Below are 17672 nucleotides of genomic sequence, written 5' to 3'. Positions count from 1 at the left end.
TAATTTCCCAAGTCATTCTGTAAATCAGATCCATGTCTTTGAGCAGCTAACTTGCAAATAAGCAAAAATGTCTTTAACACTCGCTACACTATTCACTAGAGACTGCTACAATTTCAAACAAACCAAAGAAGGCATTGAACACTTATAGCATCAAAGCAACAACTCAAATAAAGCATCTAACAGCTGAACTACAATTAATTGATGATCCCTTTAAATATCATTGGCAGTGGTCAGATCTTGCAGTCACAGAGGGAGTGGTCTTTTCGGAACGCTGATAGGGGAGGGGAGGGAAATATATCCCTGGTGGTGGGGTCCGTTTGGAGGTTGCCCTGGTGGTGGGGTCCATTTGGAGGTGGCCCTGGAGGTGGGGTCCATTTGGAGGTGGATATATTTCCCTCCCCTCCCCTATCAGCGTTCCGAAAAGACCACTCCCTCCGTGACTCCCTCGTCAGGTCCACACACCCCACCCAACCTCCACTCCTGGCACCTTCCCCTGCAACCGCAAGAAATGCAAAACTTGCGCCCACACCTCCCCCCTTACTTCCCTCCAAGGCCCCAAGGGATACTTCCATATCCGCCATAAATTCACCTACACCTCCACACACATCATCTATTGCATCCGCTGCACCCGATGTGGCCTCCTCTGTATTGGGGAGACAGGCTGCCTACTTGCAGAGAACACCTCTGGGACACCCGGACCAACCAACCCAACCACCCAGTGGCTCAACACTTCAACTCCCCCTCCCACTCCACCAAGGACATGCAAGTCCTTGGACTCCTACATCGGCCTATCACCCTCACCTTGACCTCCTTCCACCTATCGCATTTCCAATGCCCCTCCCCCAAGTCCCTCCTCCCTACCTTTTATCTTAGCCTGCTGGACACACTTTCCTTATTCCTGAAGAAGAGGTTATGCCCGAAACGCGATTCTCCTGTTCCTTGGATGCTGCCTGACCTGCTGCGATTCTCCTGTTCCTTGGATGCTGCCTGACCTGCTGCGCCTTTCCAGCAATGTAACAGGTGGAGGCTATTTCCCTATTGTGTTTTTGCTGGTTCTTTCCTTTATCAACACAAAACTAATACCATAATTTTGCTCTTTCCTCACAGTCTCACGAGATTTGTGCATCGTCTGTTGGGCCATAATTTATTTCCTACTGCTCAGTGCCCTTGACAATGTGGTGGTAGGCTGTATTCTTGAACCACTGCAGTTGATTTGGTGTAGATGCATCCACAAAGCCATTGGAAGGGGTTTCTGTATCTTCTGCTTCAAATAAAGATTGCAAGAAAGGTTTGCGAAAAATAATGTTGGTCATCTGCTTTGCCCATTGATAATAAGTGATCAGAATTTTTAACCTAATAAGTTGTGTATTATCACAATTATCCTGCAGAAATAACTTTTCCCAACAAAGTTTCATAACTCATACCCCTTTCAAAACATCTTCCATATCATCATTGTACTTCATGAAAAGGTTTATCTTCCAGCTTGTGTTGCAGTTCACAGAGTTTACCTACAGTTAAAAAAGATAAAAGATAATGAAATATCTTTGAAAGAAAACAATCATCACCTTTTGTTGTAAACAACCCATTGACTACCTGTCTCTACAAATCATTTTGCATTATTTCTATGAGTGGCAGAATCTTGCTTGCAATTGAATTTTGCATCAAAAGAAGTGGAGTACAATTTACCTCCACTCCCAAACACATTTCATATTTGCACAAAAATGTTATATGTTATCATTTTATTTCATAGTATATTCAAAAACATTGTCTCTTCAAAGTTTTCTTTCTTAAACAAAAATATACTCTATATGCTGAAGTAATAGTTGATTTTGTATAAAATTCAATTCCTAACATTTAGTTACAGAAATCATCCATTTTTCCATGTACCAATTGCATAACCTGATTCCTGACTTGTAGCCAGAATAACCCAATACTACATACATAGCATCTACTCACTCTCAAGTTAATCTTGCACTATTGAAAACCTCCTTGGTAGGATCATAGAATGACACACCATTGAATATGGCTCATGAAGTTTCTCATTCTGTGCATGCCAATGTGTCTTTTGACCTATTTTTTTAGCAGGAGGTCTCCAATTTGGTAACTCTGTGACAGCAAGGCAATGGGAGTTGGTGGTTTCAAACCCTCCAATTTTGGAAACTTCAGAAGTCTGAGAAATTTTACATGAGGACAGCATGAGAATGTTAGACTAAAATACATACATCAGAATATGAGGAAATACTACAGGGTGCTGCATCCATACAGACTGTTAGCTTTCCCTCTCTCTCTATTCTCAACTTTATTTTTCCTGCTCCTCTCTATTCTTTGTTTTTTGTTCCTTAAGCCTCCTTCTCTGCCTATTCTTTCCATCTTTTACTGTGAACCAGTTCTTTTCTCTTCTTTTCACTATTTTTCTTCGGAAGTTCCCTTCCTCCTTTGGGTTCTTACCTCCTTACAGCCTGCGTTGTCAAGCAGCTCATAATTGCTAGCGTGTAACGGCTGTCCAGCATTGACTGGATTTAGGATGACTTTGTCTCCAACCACCACCTGAAACACAGCATCATGTTGGTATTCACTACAAATCACAAATATCACTTCACATTAAGAAAATTGCACCATTGAAAACTTATTTGCCAACATAAAATTTGTAAATTCATAATATAATCACTAATCATTACTAGTAAAATGTGAAAATTAAAATGAAACTTAATTACTGTCATGCAAAAACTGTTTTGAAATCATTGCAATTCTCGATTAATAAATAATTTATTAATTCAACCATGATATACTCCAAAGTAGTACATCATTGTCTGCTTTCATGAACTTGGCATGAAATGGATAAGTATTTTGTGCCCACACATGAAGCTGTTTAAATAAATACTGCAGAGGTAAGCAGTTCATTCTCTCTGCTCTTGTGAATAGAACTTTCTGGATGTAAGTTTGCTCGCTGAGCTGGAAATTTGTTTCCAGATGTTTCGTCACCATACTAGTTAACATCATCAGTGAGCCTCCGGTGAAGCTCACTGAAAATGTTATCTAGTATGGTGATGAAACGTCTGAAAATGAACCTTCCAGTTCAGCAAGCAAACTTACATCCAGAACCTCAACCTGAGCTACAAATCTTCTCAAAACTCGCCAACAGAATTTTCTTTATTGCTCTTGATCCTCCTTTTCAATTTTCTTCCTCAAAGTACCTTTTTGATCCTCTATCTCCGTCATTTTCCCTGCACCTTTTCAGTTCTCTCCTATCTTTGGTTCTCTCATATTTTCTGATATTCCTTCTTTCTGGTGTTCTTGTCTTTTGCCAATTTGGAATATTGAGTGATCCAAACTGCTAGAAGCTAAGAATGTAAGGAATCAAATGGCCTGTGATCTTTAATGCAATAGAAATCCAAAAGTATTATCAGATAAAAATAGACCTTATGCCCAAATTAGTTGCTTCAAAGGTGGGGGAAGGAGAGCTTAAAGACTGAGGAAAAGAGGCTTAAAGAGAGGATTCCAGAGTGTGGCAGTGAAATGCTTGACCATGAATAACAGCATGAAAATAGGGGCGGGACAAGAGATGAGAGAGGGAACATTCGACATTTTCTTGCAGGGCTTGAGGAGGTTTCAGAGTTCATAAAGTTTATTTTTCACAATTTCTTCTTTTACAGATGTGGGTGTTGCTGTCTGGGTCAACATTTATTTTACTAGTCCTAAATGTTTTTGAAAGGTGGTTGTGAACCAGTTTAAACTGCTGCAGCTGATATGATGTTAGTATACCCATAGTGCTGTTAGGAAAGATGTTCCAGGATACTAACATTGAAGGAACAGCAAAATAGTTCTATATCAGGATGATGTGTGACTTGAAGAGAAGTTTCAGTTTTGTAACTTCCTCTGTACCTGCTATAGGCAAAAGTAAAAAAGTCTTGTAATGATGAGGGTATAGGATTGGAAGCTCAACATGAAATCAAACAGAATGCCAAGGTTGTGAATAAGCGACCAGGGAAGATGAATAGAATCAGTAAGATGGGCAGGAAATTTATAGCGGATGACAATAGCTCTGAGCTAATTTTATTTAATTGGAGAAATACATCGTTTCTGGATGTTTGACAAGCAGTGCAACAATACACAGCAATGAAATATTGGGTGAGCTGTTGGAAAGGGGCCAGAAATATAGCAGCACTATGTAATTAGAGACTAGAAAAAGACCAAAGATAAATCTTTACGAGAATCCCATGTCATAGTTGGTGGATGGGAATGGAAGCAATTGCCAGAGATGTTCTGAATGGAATAGGAGGTAAAATTGGAATTTAAAATAATTTCTCAGACCAGGATAATGGAACAGAGGATTTGAAGTAGGATACCTTTAGTGAAGTCAAACTGTGATATTCATCTGTGATATTACTTACAGCTATTTTAGTTCAGTGGCTGAGGAAATGTGGTATATTGACAGGGAAGACAACAGCTCATGACAGACTTGAGGGTAAAGGGAGGTTGGAAGTGAGGCAACAATTTACAAATTGAGGATTTTTGAGGAAAGGATGAAAGCTGTCATTTTGAAAGGGAGTGGGACAGGACCTTAGGCAGGGGAAACTAGAATCTTGCCCAGTAAAGGATGTTAGCTGGCCACGAGTATAGTGAAATTGGGGTCAAGGGAGTTGGAGATGAGTCTCAGGGAACACAGAGCTTGGAAAGGGCAGAAGTAAATCAGAGAAAAGCTAGGACAAAGCACATTAGGACTATAGCAGGAGTCTAATTAAGTTTAGTTTGACAGACAACAAAAGGGAAAGAAGCAGAGGTAGGTGAATAGGTGGTTTCCATTTTTCGATAAAGCAGCCTATGAACTCCATTGGTGTGTTGCTTGTGGTAAGGGAGAAAGGGACTGGTGATATTGGGAAAAAGCTGGAGGCAAACTTTGCATTCCAGCATGTTCTTGACTAGTAGTTTGTTTTGACACATTAAAACATGATAAATCCTAAACATTTATTGTTCATTTTAGTTACCACCAAAACAGTCAGTACTGCTATGCCATTGTAGGTATATTCTTACATTGTCTCCATTACTCCTTAGCTTCCAAAATGGCTGAATAAATAACCAGGAGCCTTCATTTCCTGTCGCGTCCAGGGTGACTCTCATGGCATTCTTCTCCAGAAGTGCTGGTAACCTTTTATTCACAGTCAAGTATTTGTTGCTTTTCATGTGCAGCAGCTGAAAGTGAAAAACAAATTATAACTCGGGGAACAGAATAATATTTATTCAGAAGCGTTTCCAATATTATGAGACATTTAATTAGAAATGCCAACAATGACTGTTTTACAAATGCACTGGAGCATTGGGTTATCTTCTGGACTGCACAGAATGGAGCATCAATTAAAATTCAGACACTTCATCAACCATCAAATACTGCATTGTTTTATAATTATACTTCTTGTGTAGTATGGACGACTATTTAATGTTAACATATTGACCTGAATAACAAGTAAATATTTAGAAATTTAATACTCATTTTCCTTCGACATTTGTTCCTTTTATTTTCCTTTCTGATGCACTGTATGCTGCATTTTGAAGTGGAAGAGGATCAATTAATGAGATAGAAATTACATCAAACATGATAGTGCTTAAAAATGATTCCTGCAATAAATAATCAGGAGCTTTTAGAAACTGGTCAGCATTTCATCTGGAATTCAAAAGTAATATTGCTGGAGTTCAGCGGCAATGTTGCTAAAGCACTAAAATATTGAGCAACATTAGCCAAAGTCTGGGGAAACCTTGATCCAGCCTGGAATTCACGCATATCAGTGGATATCCATAATCTTTGCTTTTTATTTTCAAAAAAAGACTGACAACCTTTCAAAATTAAATCAATGAGGCAAACATGCTATTTTCAATCAGACTGTACTCAATATCCTTCAGATATCCAATTGATTCCCAACATCATCGTATTTTTGTCAATAGCAGTCAGTCTATCACAATGTGATGTCAATATGCCTGGCATAACCAGCTAATACTGACCTTTAAAGAATGTTGAGTTACCTACTACTTTGCTGAAAATGTGTTGCTGGAAAAGCGCAGCAGGTCAGGCAGCATCCAAGGAGCAGGAGAATCGACGTTTCGGGCATGAGCCCTTACCTACTACTTTGTACACCAGCATTCCAAACATACAAGAAATGGGAGCCGCTAGTGGACAATGTGCCCAATGAACCTGTTCTGACATCCAATACAATCATGACTGATCTTGGATTTCAGCTCCACCTGCCTGCCCACTCTCCATTTTCCAACTCCTGGAGAGACCCAATAACTATAACAATGGAATGGAGGTGCTGGTGTTGGACTGGGGTGAACAAAGTCAAAAATCCCATGACACTAGGTTATGATCCAATAGGCATACAGTATTTGAAACCACGAGTTTTTGGAGCCCCCACTCCAACTAGCTGCCTGTGAAAGGAGTGGAAGGTCAAAAAGCTTGCATTTTCAAATAACCCGGTGTCGTGGGATTTTTGACTTTATAGCAATGGAGACTCCACATTTCTGATGCAAAAGAGTTTCAAAGATTCACAATGCATTGCGTTGACACATTTCTCCGCATCTTTGTCCTCAGTAATTGGCACCTTATCCTGAGACTGTACGAGTGGAGGAATTCTCTCAGCATCTACCCTATTAGTAATATTCCCTCCAAATATTTTTGCACAATATTGTCTCCTGAAACCAGAAGCACCAATTGACGTGAGCATAACCTCAGAGCATACTGCTCTGCCTTTGAATAAAGGCCAACTTACCATTTGCCTTTCTAATTGCTTGCTGTACCTTACAGCTTTTCACATACCTTGCATGAGTACACCCAAGTCTCTTTGAACATCAACATTTACAAGTTTCCTGCCTTTTTAAAATATCCTGTTGTTCTATTATTCTACCAAAAAGAGCAACTTCACATTTCCCTAAGCATAATCTATCTGCCACCTCATTACCCATCAGTTAACATGTCTTTGTTGCTTTTCAGCTTCTTTGTATTCTCCCCACAACTGCCCTTCCAACTAGCTTTGCATTATCAACAAACTTAGATAACTCACTCTCTGTCACTTCACCCATGTCCCTAAAATAGATTGGACTTAGCTGAGGCCCGAACATGAATTCTTGTGATACTTCACTATTCAACTTGAAAATATCCCATTTTTACCCATTTTATGCTTCCTGTCTGTTAATCAATTCTTTATCTATGCTAATATGTTATCAACCCCATGAGCCATTATCTTGCTTATTAACTTTTTGTGCTGCACCCCCTCATGCCTTTTGAAAATCCAGCTGCATTACAGCTTCTGGTTCACTTTGTTCTGCCTTAATATATCATTACATTCTCAAAATAAAATGCATTTTTCAAACTGGACTTTCCTTTAAGCAAAACAATACTGATTAATTCTAATAATACTGTTTTTCTAAGTGTATTGTAAAGACTTTCTTAAGAATAGATTCCAGCATTTTCCAAAACACTCATGTTAAGCTAACTGGCCTGTAATCCTCTGTTTGTTTTATTAATGTTTTAAAAAATTTCCAACATCCAATCTGTTGCAACCATTCCAGACATACAGAATTTTGCAAAATCATAACTAATGCATCTAACATCGCTGCAGCAATACTTCCTAAACCCCAGAGAGTGGGCTATTGGATTCTCAGGATTTGTCAGATTTTAGACCCAAACATTTCTCCAATACCTCTTTCTCTGTTTTATTAATTTCCTCATCTTCCTCACACTTTTCATCCCCTTAGTGATTATCCATTTATGGAATGAAACTTGTATCTTTTTCTATAAAGCCAAACACAAAATATTTGCTCACTGTCTCTGCCATTTCTTTCTTCCCCATTATTCATTTCTCTTCTCTCTACTTAGAAGGGACCAACATTTACTTTAGTTACTCCCTTGCTTTCCACATACATATGAAATCTCTTACATTTTTTTTAAATAATTCTGACTTATCTAATACCAAAATATACTTTCTTATTTGTTTATTGTCATTTTTTAATTTTTCCCTTTTTACCTCATCTCAGTCACAAAGGCACAACAATGTCTTTTCTTCCTCAGGTCGCTGAAGAAATTTAGCATGTCCATATGGACCCTCACCAACGTTTACAGATGCATCATAGAAATCATACTATCCAGGTGCATAATGGCCTGGCATGGTAACTGCTCTGTCCAGGATTGTGAGAAACTGCAGAAGGTGGTGAGCAAAGTGCAGACCATCACAGAAGCCAACCTCCAATCCATGGACTCCATTTTTGATTCTCACTGCCATGGCAAGGCTGCCAATGTCATCAAAAACCCCTTCCACCTCAGTAATCCTCTCCTGCAACCTTTTCCGGAAAGCTGAAGATACAGAAGCTTGAACACACACACCGACAGGTTCAAGAACAGCTTCTTCCCAGCCATTACCAGACTGATGAATGGACTCTCTCACTTCAAATAACATAGAACATAGAACATAGAAGAATACAGCGCAGTACAGGCCCTTCAGCCCTCAATATTGCGCCGATCAAAGCCCACCTAACCTACACTAGCCCACTATCCTCCATTTGCCTATCCAATGCCCACTTAAATGCCCATAATGAGGGAGAGTCCACCACTGCTACTGGCAGGGCATTCCACGAACTCACGACTCGCTGAGTAAAGAACCTACCCCTAACATCTGTCCTATACCTACCCCCCCTTAATTTAAAGCTATGCCCCCTTAACGTTAATCTTGTTAATGTTGAGCTTGCTTTGTGCACCCCTTGTGCAGTGTAACCTGTATGTCTCATTCTGTCTAAGCACCCTTGTGATCTGTATATTCTTGTCTGCTATGATTTGCCTGCACTGCTCATAAAACAAAGCTTTTCACTATACCAAGGTACACATAACTATAATAAATCAAATAAATAAGTGCCTTCAGAAATGCTGTATGCTCATTAGCTTCACTTGGAAGCCAATTTTAATGAAAGTCAGATTCTATAATGAAAAGAAGGACCGGAGAGAGGTGCAGTGGTTTTTGTCAACGTTTGTCCCCAGCAGCTCCCGTGACGCAGGACTCTATGCTATATGTCTGTTCCCGAGGATGCACACTTAGACAATCATCAACTGCAGCTGGAGGACCAACAACTCTGTGAAAGACGCTCTTTGGTCTGTACAAAATCTATTGGTCTTCAAATGTAAATAGTTGATCTACAACAATTGTTGCAGACTGGAACATTCCAAGGTCCAGCACTATGTGTCAAGGGGCACACTAAAGGTTGGTGCATTTGTTCCCAATGCTCAGTGAGGGAAGACCACTATTGAAGGTCTTTCTGCCTAAACATAACAAGGGTCGATTAAGTTTTGAGATACCCTCTTAGACTGAATGGGAATGTAAATAGTTTTCTTTCATGATTAGAACGTGTAATTTTGTTGCAATTGGATTGAAGCTGTAAAGAGGAATGTCAAGATTCCACTTTACATTCTACAAAGTGTGTAGGGATCTGTGTTGTACTTGTTTTCTTACTTATAGATAATTTTTGAATTCAGGATATTTTTTTCAAAAATGCTTCCCAAGCCATTTCCCACTGTCATACCATTTTGAGGCTTGCAAATTGTCTCAACCCTTTGGTGAGTGGTGGGAGGGGCAAAGGCTAACTAGAACAGAAGAAGAGGAATCTGCCATCCCTGTCTCAGACCCTTGACCCCAATATCTCAACCTGAAACTCCAACTGGGGTCTTGACGCTGAGTCTGTGAAGCCCTGTTTTATGATTTACACAGGACCACAGTGAAATTTATACAGACACTGAGCAGCTGAACCAGCAGACCATCAAAAGAACTGCTGGAAACAATCTGAAAAATTACCTGAAACTATTTCATCTTTTATCTGTGGCCTATGAGGAGCAGACAGCTGAGGAAATTAGTTGTAAAATTTTAATGCAATGCACAAGGACAATCTATAACATACATATTACATAACACCATCACCTCGAATTAATATGACCAATTATGCCAAGTAAGTAAATATGATTCTCACTGATAATTACCAAACCGGTTTCAACCAAATCCGGATTTCAATGTGCAATATTCAAAGCCTTGGCCAGAAGTCAGGAACAATCAACTCAACAAGACAACAAAATATTGCCATCAATTCAATTTCTCTCTAAGTAAGATTGATCAACTTTATGAGCGTCTGCCAGTGAGAAGGGAACCCCTAACAAGGTGGATGCCATATCTTGCCTTTGAACCCCCAAAAGAATTGTGTAAAACATAGGAGGGCTTCATTCCACTTCCACATAAAGACAGAAAGGAAATTGTAGAATTCTGTAGACATAAAACAGCAGAAGTAATTCTACTAAATAATAATGGCAAGGACTTTAAAATCTTATGTATATTATTATTTCCAGAACAATTTAAATTTTGTGAAAGTCAAGTATGTTCATTATCATAACGTTGTGTTGTTGTATTGTATGTAAGTAAATTTAGCCAATACTTTTTGCCTAAATGCCGTTGTCTGACAGTGTATAATTTTCTGGCTCTGGATAATAAGAAATTGATATAACCTCCAAAGTAAAATACACCTTTATGGAATCCCTACAGTGTGGTAATGCCATTTGGCCCAACAAGTCCACACCGACCCTCCAAGGAGTAACCCACCCATTACACTACATTTACCCCTGACTAATGCACCTAACCTACATATCCCTGAACATTATGGGCAATTTAGCATGGTCAATTCACCTGACCTGCACATCTGTGGACTGTGGGAGAAAACCAGCACACCCAGAGGATACCCACGCCAATACGGGGAGAATGTGCAAACTCCACACAGAGAGTCACCTGAGAGTGGAATCAAATGCAGGTCCCTGGTGCAGTGAGGCAGCAGTGCTAACCACTGACCCACCATGCCGCCCATGTGTAAAGGTAACATCTCTATTCAGTTCATGCAAAAGAATGGACATTTCAACTTAGACAAAATAATGACCTGATTATTGAAGCTCCTATTCACTATGAACCTACTTCAAATGGAATTTGAACAATAACACAAAATGCTAGAGTTGGCTCATGCATAATTGGTGCCAAAATATATGAATGTACAAGTAAACAGAACAAAGCCACATTGTATCCCTACACATGATGGCATGCAGTTTCAAACAGGCATCTTTCTAGAAAGCATACCCACTTATTTTCACTTAAAAAGACAGCAATTGAAGATAATATAAAGAACATTGTGGGCGAACAGACAAGTGATCCAGAAATGTCACTAACCCTGCAAAAGAAGTATGAATTTCAAAACAATGCTGACTTGTTTAAAAAATAAATTACCCATTCATAGTTTCTCGTAGTTGTATTTCATTTCTAACATTGACACTTTTCTAATCAAAGATAAGATGCCACTTTTTGGGAAGAATATCTGAGAAGCTATATATTATTACACATCTTAACTATGTAGCCTATGATGCAGCCAAGTGCTAGATTTGACACGAGTGCATGTAAACCAGCCAAAGTATGTCCAATATTTCTCTGAAATTTAGCAGCCATAAATTCTTAAAAGTTGTCTTAGGGTGGGGCAGACTTTCTGTCCAGTCCATTCCTGTTCTCCTGAATCTTTGCCAAATCCCAAGCTATTAGAATAGAAACACTGAAATCGAGAAGATAGGAGCAGGAGTAGGTTATTTGACTCCTTGACCCTGCTCTGCCATTCAATCTGGTCGTGGGGAACCATCGGGCTCAATACCGAAATCCCATCTTCCCCCATATTCCTTGATCCCTTTAGCCACAAGATATATATACCTCGTTCTTGAAAACACATAATATTTTAGCCTCAATCACCTTCTCTGGCATTGGATCAGCACTCTCTGGATAACAAAATTTCCCTTCCCCTTAGTTCAAAAAGGTTTATGCTTTATTGTTAAACTATGATCCCTAGTTCTGGGCTCCTCCACCTTGATAGAATTTGTCCTGCATTTAACCTGTCGATCTCATTAGAATTTTATAGATTTCTATGAGATACCCCCCCCCATTTTTCTAAACTCCAATGAATGCAGTCCTAACTGATTCAATCTCTCCTCATACATCAGTTCTGTCATCCCAGGAATCAATTTGATCAATCTTTCCTGCAGTCCATTTGTCACAAAAATTTCCTTCCTGAAATAAGGGGACCAAAACCGCACACAACGTTCTAGGTGTGGCCTCACCAATGCCCTATGGAAAGACATCCTTGTTTCTGTACTCAAATCCTCTCGCTATGAAGACTAACATACAGTTTCAAAAAGTGTGATGCTGGAAAAGCACAACAGGTCAGGCAGTATCCGAGGAGCAAGAGAATTGATGTTTCAGGCATAAGCCCTTCTTCAGGAAAGAGGCTTGTGGGCCAAGGGCGCTGAGAGATAAATGGGAGGGTGGTGGGGCTGGGGGGAAGGTAGCCATTAATGTGATAGTAGATGAAAGTGGGGGTGAAAGTGATAGGTCAGAGAGGAGGGTGGAGCAGAAGGTGGGAAGGAAGATGGACAGGTAGGACCGTTCAAGAAAGTGGTGCCAATTTGCAAGGTTGGGAATGTGATAAGATGGGGGAGGGGAAATGGGGCAACTGGTGAAATCCACATTGATCCCATGTGGTTGGAGGGTCCCAAGATGGAAGATGAGATGTTCTTCCTCCAGGCGTAGGGTGGTTAGGGTTTGGTGATGGAGGAGGCCCACGACTTGCATGTCCTTGGCAGAGTGGGAGGGGGACTTAAAGTGTTCAGCCACGGGACGGTGGAGTTGGTCAGTGCAGGTATCCCAGTGATGTTCTCTGAAACCACCCGATGTGGTCTCCTCTACAATGGGGAGACAAGACACCAACTTGCAGATCATTTCAGAGAACATCTCTGGGACACCAGCACTGACCAACACTACTGCCCTGTGGTTGAACACTTTAAGTCCCCTAAGGCATTTACGCTGACAAAGTGGAGAAACACATTGACTTTCTTCCTTTCATGCTGGTCATTCTTCGAGACAGCTGAGACTTCTTTAACCCTGGTGACACTTCGGACCAGGGCCGGTAAGTTCTCATGCTCTTTCCACCACTGCATGGCCTGGGAGAAGAGAAGTCCCATATCTGTACCATCCCATCGGCAGGGCCTTCAACTCCCTGCCACACTGCAGACAACTGTTATCCTCCTGTCTGCCAACTCTGGCGCAGATATCAGGATTGGTACAGGGCAGCCCTACACTGACAGTGCTTGGACAGGTGTGCTTGGAGAGGTGCACAATAGGCTTTTAGATATGGCCCTAGGCACCAGGGACGCTGGTGGATTGCAGGATATTGGACAAACAGCAAGTCGTTTGTCAAGGACATGCAGGTCATGGGTCTCCTCCATCGCCAAACCCTAACCACCTGACGCCTGAAGGAAGAATGCCTCATCTTCCGCCTTGGGACCCTCCAACCACACGGGATCAAGGTGGATTTCACCAGTTTCCCCATTTCCCCTCTCCCTACCTTATCCCAATCCCAACCTTTCAACTTGGCACCGAACTCTTATATGGTCCTATCTGTCCATCTTCCACCCACCTTCTGCTCCATTCTCCTCTCCGACCTAACACATTCACCCCCACCTTCATCTACCTATCGCATTCCCAGCTACCTTCTCCCCCAGCCCCACTCCCCTCCCATTTATCTCTCAGCCCCCTGGCCCACAAGCTTCATTCCTGAAGAAGGGCTTATGCCCGAAACATCGATTCTCCTGCTCCTCGGATGCTGCCTGACCAGCTGTGCTTTTCCAGCGCCACACTCTTCGACTGTATGCTCCAGCATCTGCAGTCCTCACTTTCTCCAACATACAGTTTCCCTTTTTTTAAAAAAAACTGTCTGCGGCAGTTCAAGGGTCTGGGACTTTTTCAGTGCAACTGAAGAATTTTGCATCAAAATTTACTGTGGAAAAGGATATGGAAGATATAGTAAATGGCGAAATAGATGGTGACACCTTGCAAAATGTCCGTATTACAGAGGAGGAAGTGCTGGATGTCTTGAAATACATAAAGGTGGATAAATACCCAGGACCTGATCAGATGCACCCTAGAACTCCGTGGGAAGCTTGAGAAGTGATTGCTGGGCCGCTTGCTGAGATATTTGTATCATCGATAGTCACAGGTGAGGTGCTGGAAGACTGGAGTAGGCTAACGTGGTGCCACTGTTTAAGAAGGGTGGGAAGGACAAGCCAGGGAACTACAGACCAGTGAGCCTGACGACGGTGGTGGGCAAGTTGTTGGAGGGAATCCTGAGGGACAGGGTGTACATATATTGAGAAAGGCAAGGACTGATTAAGGATAGTCAACATGGCTTTGTGCATGGGAAATTATGTCTCACAAACTTGAATGAGTTTTTTGAAGAAGTAGCAAAGAGGATTGATGAGGGCAGATCTATGTGGGCTTCAGTAAGGCGTTCGACAAGGTTCACAATGGGAGACTGGTTAGCAAGGTTAGATGTCACAGAATACAGGGAGAACTCACCATTGGGACTCAGAACTGGCTCAAAGATAGAAGACAGAGGGTGGCAGTGGAGGGTTGTTTTTCAGACTGGAGGCCTGTGACCAGTGGAGTGCCACAAAGATCGATGCTGGGTCCTTTACTTTTTGTCATTTACATAAACGATTTGGATGCGAGCGTAAGAGGTACAGTTAGTAAGTTTGCAGATGACACCAAAATTGGAGGTTTAGTGGACAGCAAAGAAGGTTACCTTAGATTACAACGGGATCTGGACCAGATGGCCAATGGGCTGAGAAGTGGCAGATGGAGTTTAATTCAGATAAATGCGAGGTGCTGCATTTTGGGAAAGCAAATCTTAGCAGGACTTATACACTTAATGGTAAGGTCCTAGGGAGTGTTGCTGAACAAAGAGACTTTGGAAGGGGCATGAATAGGATAAATAGGCAAAGTCTTTTTTCTGGGGTCGGGGAGTCCAGAACTAGAGGGCATAGGTTTAGGGTGAAAGGAGAAAGATATAAAAGAGACCTAAGGGGCAACTTTTTCACGCAGAGGGTGGTAAGTGTATGGAATGAACTGCCAGAGGAAGTGGTGGAGTTTGGTACAATTGCAACATTTAAAAGGTATTTGGATGGGTATATGAATAGGAAGGGTTTGGAGGGATATGGGCCAGGTGCTGGCAGGTAGGACTAGATTGGGTTGGGATATCTGGTCGGCATCGACGTGTTGGACCGAAGGGTCTGTTTCCATGCTGTACATCTCTATGACTCCAATAGAAAACTGAATAATTTGCTGTGGCACAAAAGATTAAGTTGTTACAAGCAAATATTTTTAAAAGCCTAATCATGGCAAGGTCTCAGACTTTTCATTTTCCATGCAACATTTGGTACTTCTATACTTTCCACTTATACCAGAACCACATGCTGAGTAAAGTGCACCAGCTTCACATAGATATACACCGCATTCGTGAAGTAAGACAGAAATGGCCCCATTTCGATCACAAATGTCAATGCAGTGTAAATGGATAAAGACTACAACAATAACCCAATCTGCACCAATTACACAAATACTCGTAAAATAACAGGAATTTAGGATGAAGGTGGTTGAGTGTGTTTAAAAATTTGAATTTGTTTTCACATGTTTGTCATTTGTAATTATTAATTAATTTTTTTTGCTATCTTAAACCTAGATTTTTTCCTGCTATTCAGACTATTATTTAACTGTCCACTCAAAAGCAGATAAAACTTACTCAGAATGTTCGTGATAAACAGTTGTCAAGGGTGAAGTAATGAGCAAAAATAGTGTAAGAAATCACGTCTGTTACTGGAGACATTTGAATGGCAAACAGGATTAGATTTGATTCCCTACAGTGTGGAAACAGACCCCTTGGCCCAAGATTAATCCACCCAGACCCATTTCCCTCTGACTAATGCACCTAACATTATCGGCAATTTAGCACGGCCAATTCACCTGACCAGCACATCATTGGACTGTGGGAGGAAACCCACACAGACATGGGAAAATATGCAAACTCCACACAGACAGTCCCCCAAGGCTGGAATCAAACCTGTAACCCTGGTGCTACAAGGCAGCAGTGCTAACCACTGAGCCACTGTGTCACCCTGGAAATCACGTCTGTTACCGGAGACATTTGAATGGCAAACAGGATTAGATTTGATTCCCTACAGTGTAGAAACAGACCCCTTGGCCCAACAAGTCCACACCAACCCTCCGAAGATTAATCCACCCAGACCCATTTCCCTGTGACTAATGCACCTAACATTATCGGCAATTTAGCACAGCCAATTCACCTGGCCAGCACATCATTGGACTGTGGGAGGAAACCCACACAGACATGGGAAAATATGCAAACTCCTCATGGACAGTCCCCCAAGGCTGGAATCAAACCTGTGACCCTGGTGCTACAAGGCAGCAGTGCTAACCACTGAGCCACTGTGTCACCCTGGGCTGATATTGGAGGCTACCCTTACTGCGCCAAGACTCCCTGACTGAAGACTATTCCCCTTCTCTTGACTGAGAATGCAGTACACCATGACAAACGTCCTGGCTTTGTTTCTGTATAAACAGCAAAGCAAGACAGAAATAATACGATTCGGAGATGCCGGTGTTGGACTGGGGTGGACAAAGTTAAAAATCACACAACACTAGGTTATAGTCCAACAGGTTTATTTGGGAGCACTGCTCCTTCATCAGGTGGTTGTGGAGTATGAGATTGTAAGACACAGAATTTATAGCAAATGTTTACAGTGTAATGTAAATGAAATTATTCATGGAAAAAGACCTGAAATGTTTGTTAAGTCTTTTGTCTTTAAGAATGAACACGTTGGTTTCAGTTCTTTCATATGTAAATCGCAGAACCTTTTTAAAAGTTACCTTCCCAAGTGAACCTTAACAATTGGTGTCATGTCGGCCCAGATAGTGCATTTAAGGTGTGAGGTGCCCTGCGCGAGACTGTCTGTGCCACAATGGTCAGACTGATTCTAGTCTAAATAACAGATTTGCAGAATCTTAAATGGATTCATGCAGTTTTTGAGCAAAATAAAATGTAATTCTGCAAGTACAAATTCACCCCACAAACTTATATGTGTATGTGTGCATGTGGGTCTGTCTGTGTGAGGGGCTAGGGGGTAGGGGTGTGAGAGTGTGTGTGTACGTGTGTGAGTGTAAAGGGGTATAAGTCTGAGAGAGGGTGCATATGTGAGTGTGGGAGTGTATGTGTGAACGTATGAGAGAGTGTGTGTGCATGTGTGTGCGTGCGTGTGTGGTGCAATGGGATCACCTGAAGTGTGACATGAACCCAAGGTCCTGGTTGAGGCCATTCTCATGGGTACCGAACTTGGCTATCAGCCTCTGCTCGGCCACTTTTCGCTGTTGCCTGTCCCAAAGGAGGATGGTCACCTGAAGGTCCAAAGTCAAATGTTCCAGAACACTGAAGTGTTCTCCGATGGGAGGGAACATTCCTGTCTGTTGATTGTTGTGCAGTGTCCATTCATCCTTTGCCGTAGCTCGCACGCGCGCGCACACATACACACACACACACCTACACAAACCCCTACAGACACACACACACTCTTACAGACCCATATACTCACGCAGACACTCTCTCATACTCTCACACATATACTCCCACACTCACACATGCACCCTCTCACAAACGTATACCACTTTACACTCACACACACTCTTTCACAGACACTCATAACTCTGTCCCTACATACACACACACAC

General features: G+C 41.6%; 1 protein-coding gene across 2 annotated transcripts in view; it reads right to left on the bottom strand.

Annotated features, from left to right (window-relative positions):
• The window catches only part of itpr3 (inositol 1,4,5-trisphosphate receptor, type 3), a 274637-nt gene that overhangs the window by 159794 nt on the left and 97171 nt on the right, over positions 1-17672 (bottom strand). For both annotated transcript variants that reach the window (XM_043716798.1, XM_043716799.1), the window contains exons 5-7: positions 5032-5190; positions 2449-2547; positions 1425-1508 (exon numbers count right to left, since the gene is read on the bottom strand). In XM_043716798.1, the coding sequence (XP_043572733.1) occupies positions 1425-1508; positions 2449-2547; positions 5032-5190 (342 nt within the window). The remainder of the gene's footprint in view (positions 1-1424; positions 1509-2448; positions 2548-5031; positions 5191-17672) is intronic.

This window comes from Chiloscyllium plagiosum, chromosome 26 (genome assembly GCF_004010195.1).
Source record: "Chiloscyllium plagiosum isolate BGI_BamShark_2017 chromosome 26, ASM401019v2, whole genome shotgun sequence".
In the NCBI taxonomy this organism is placed as follows: Eukaryota; Metazoa; Chordata; class Chondrichthyes; order Orectolobiformes; family Hemiscylliidae; genus Chiloscyllium; species Chiloscyllium plagiosum.
Note: the sequence above shows the minus strand (reverse complement) of the source record. Positions and strands in the feature narration are given on the sequence as shown.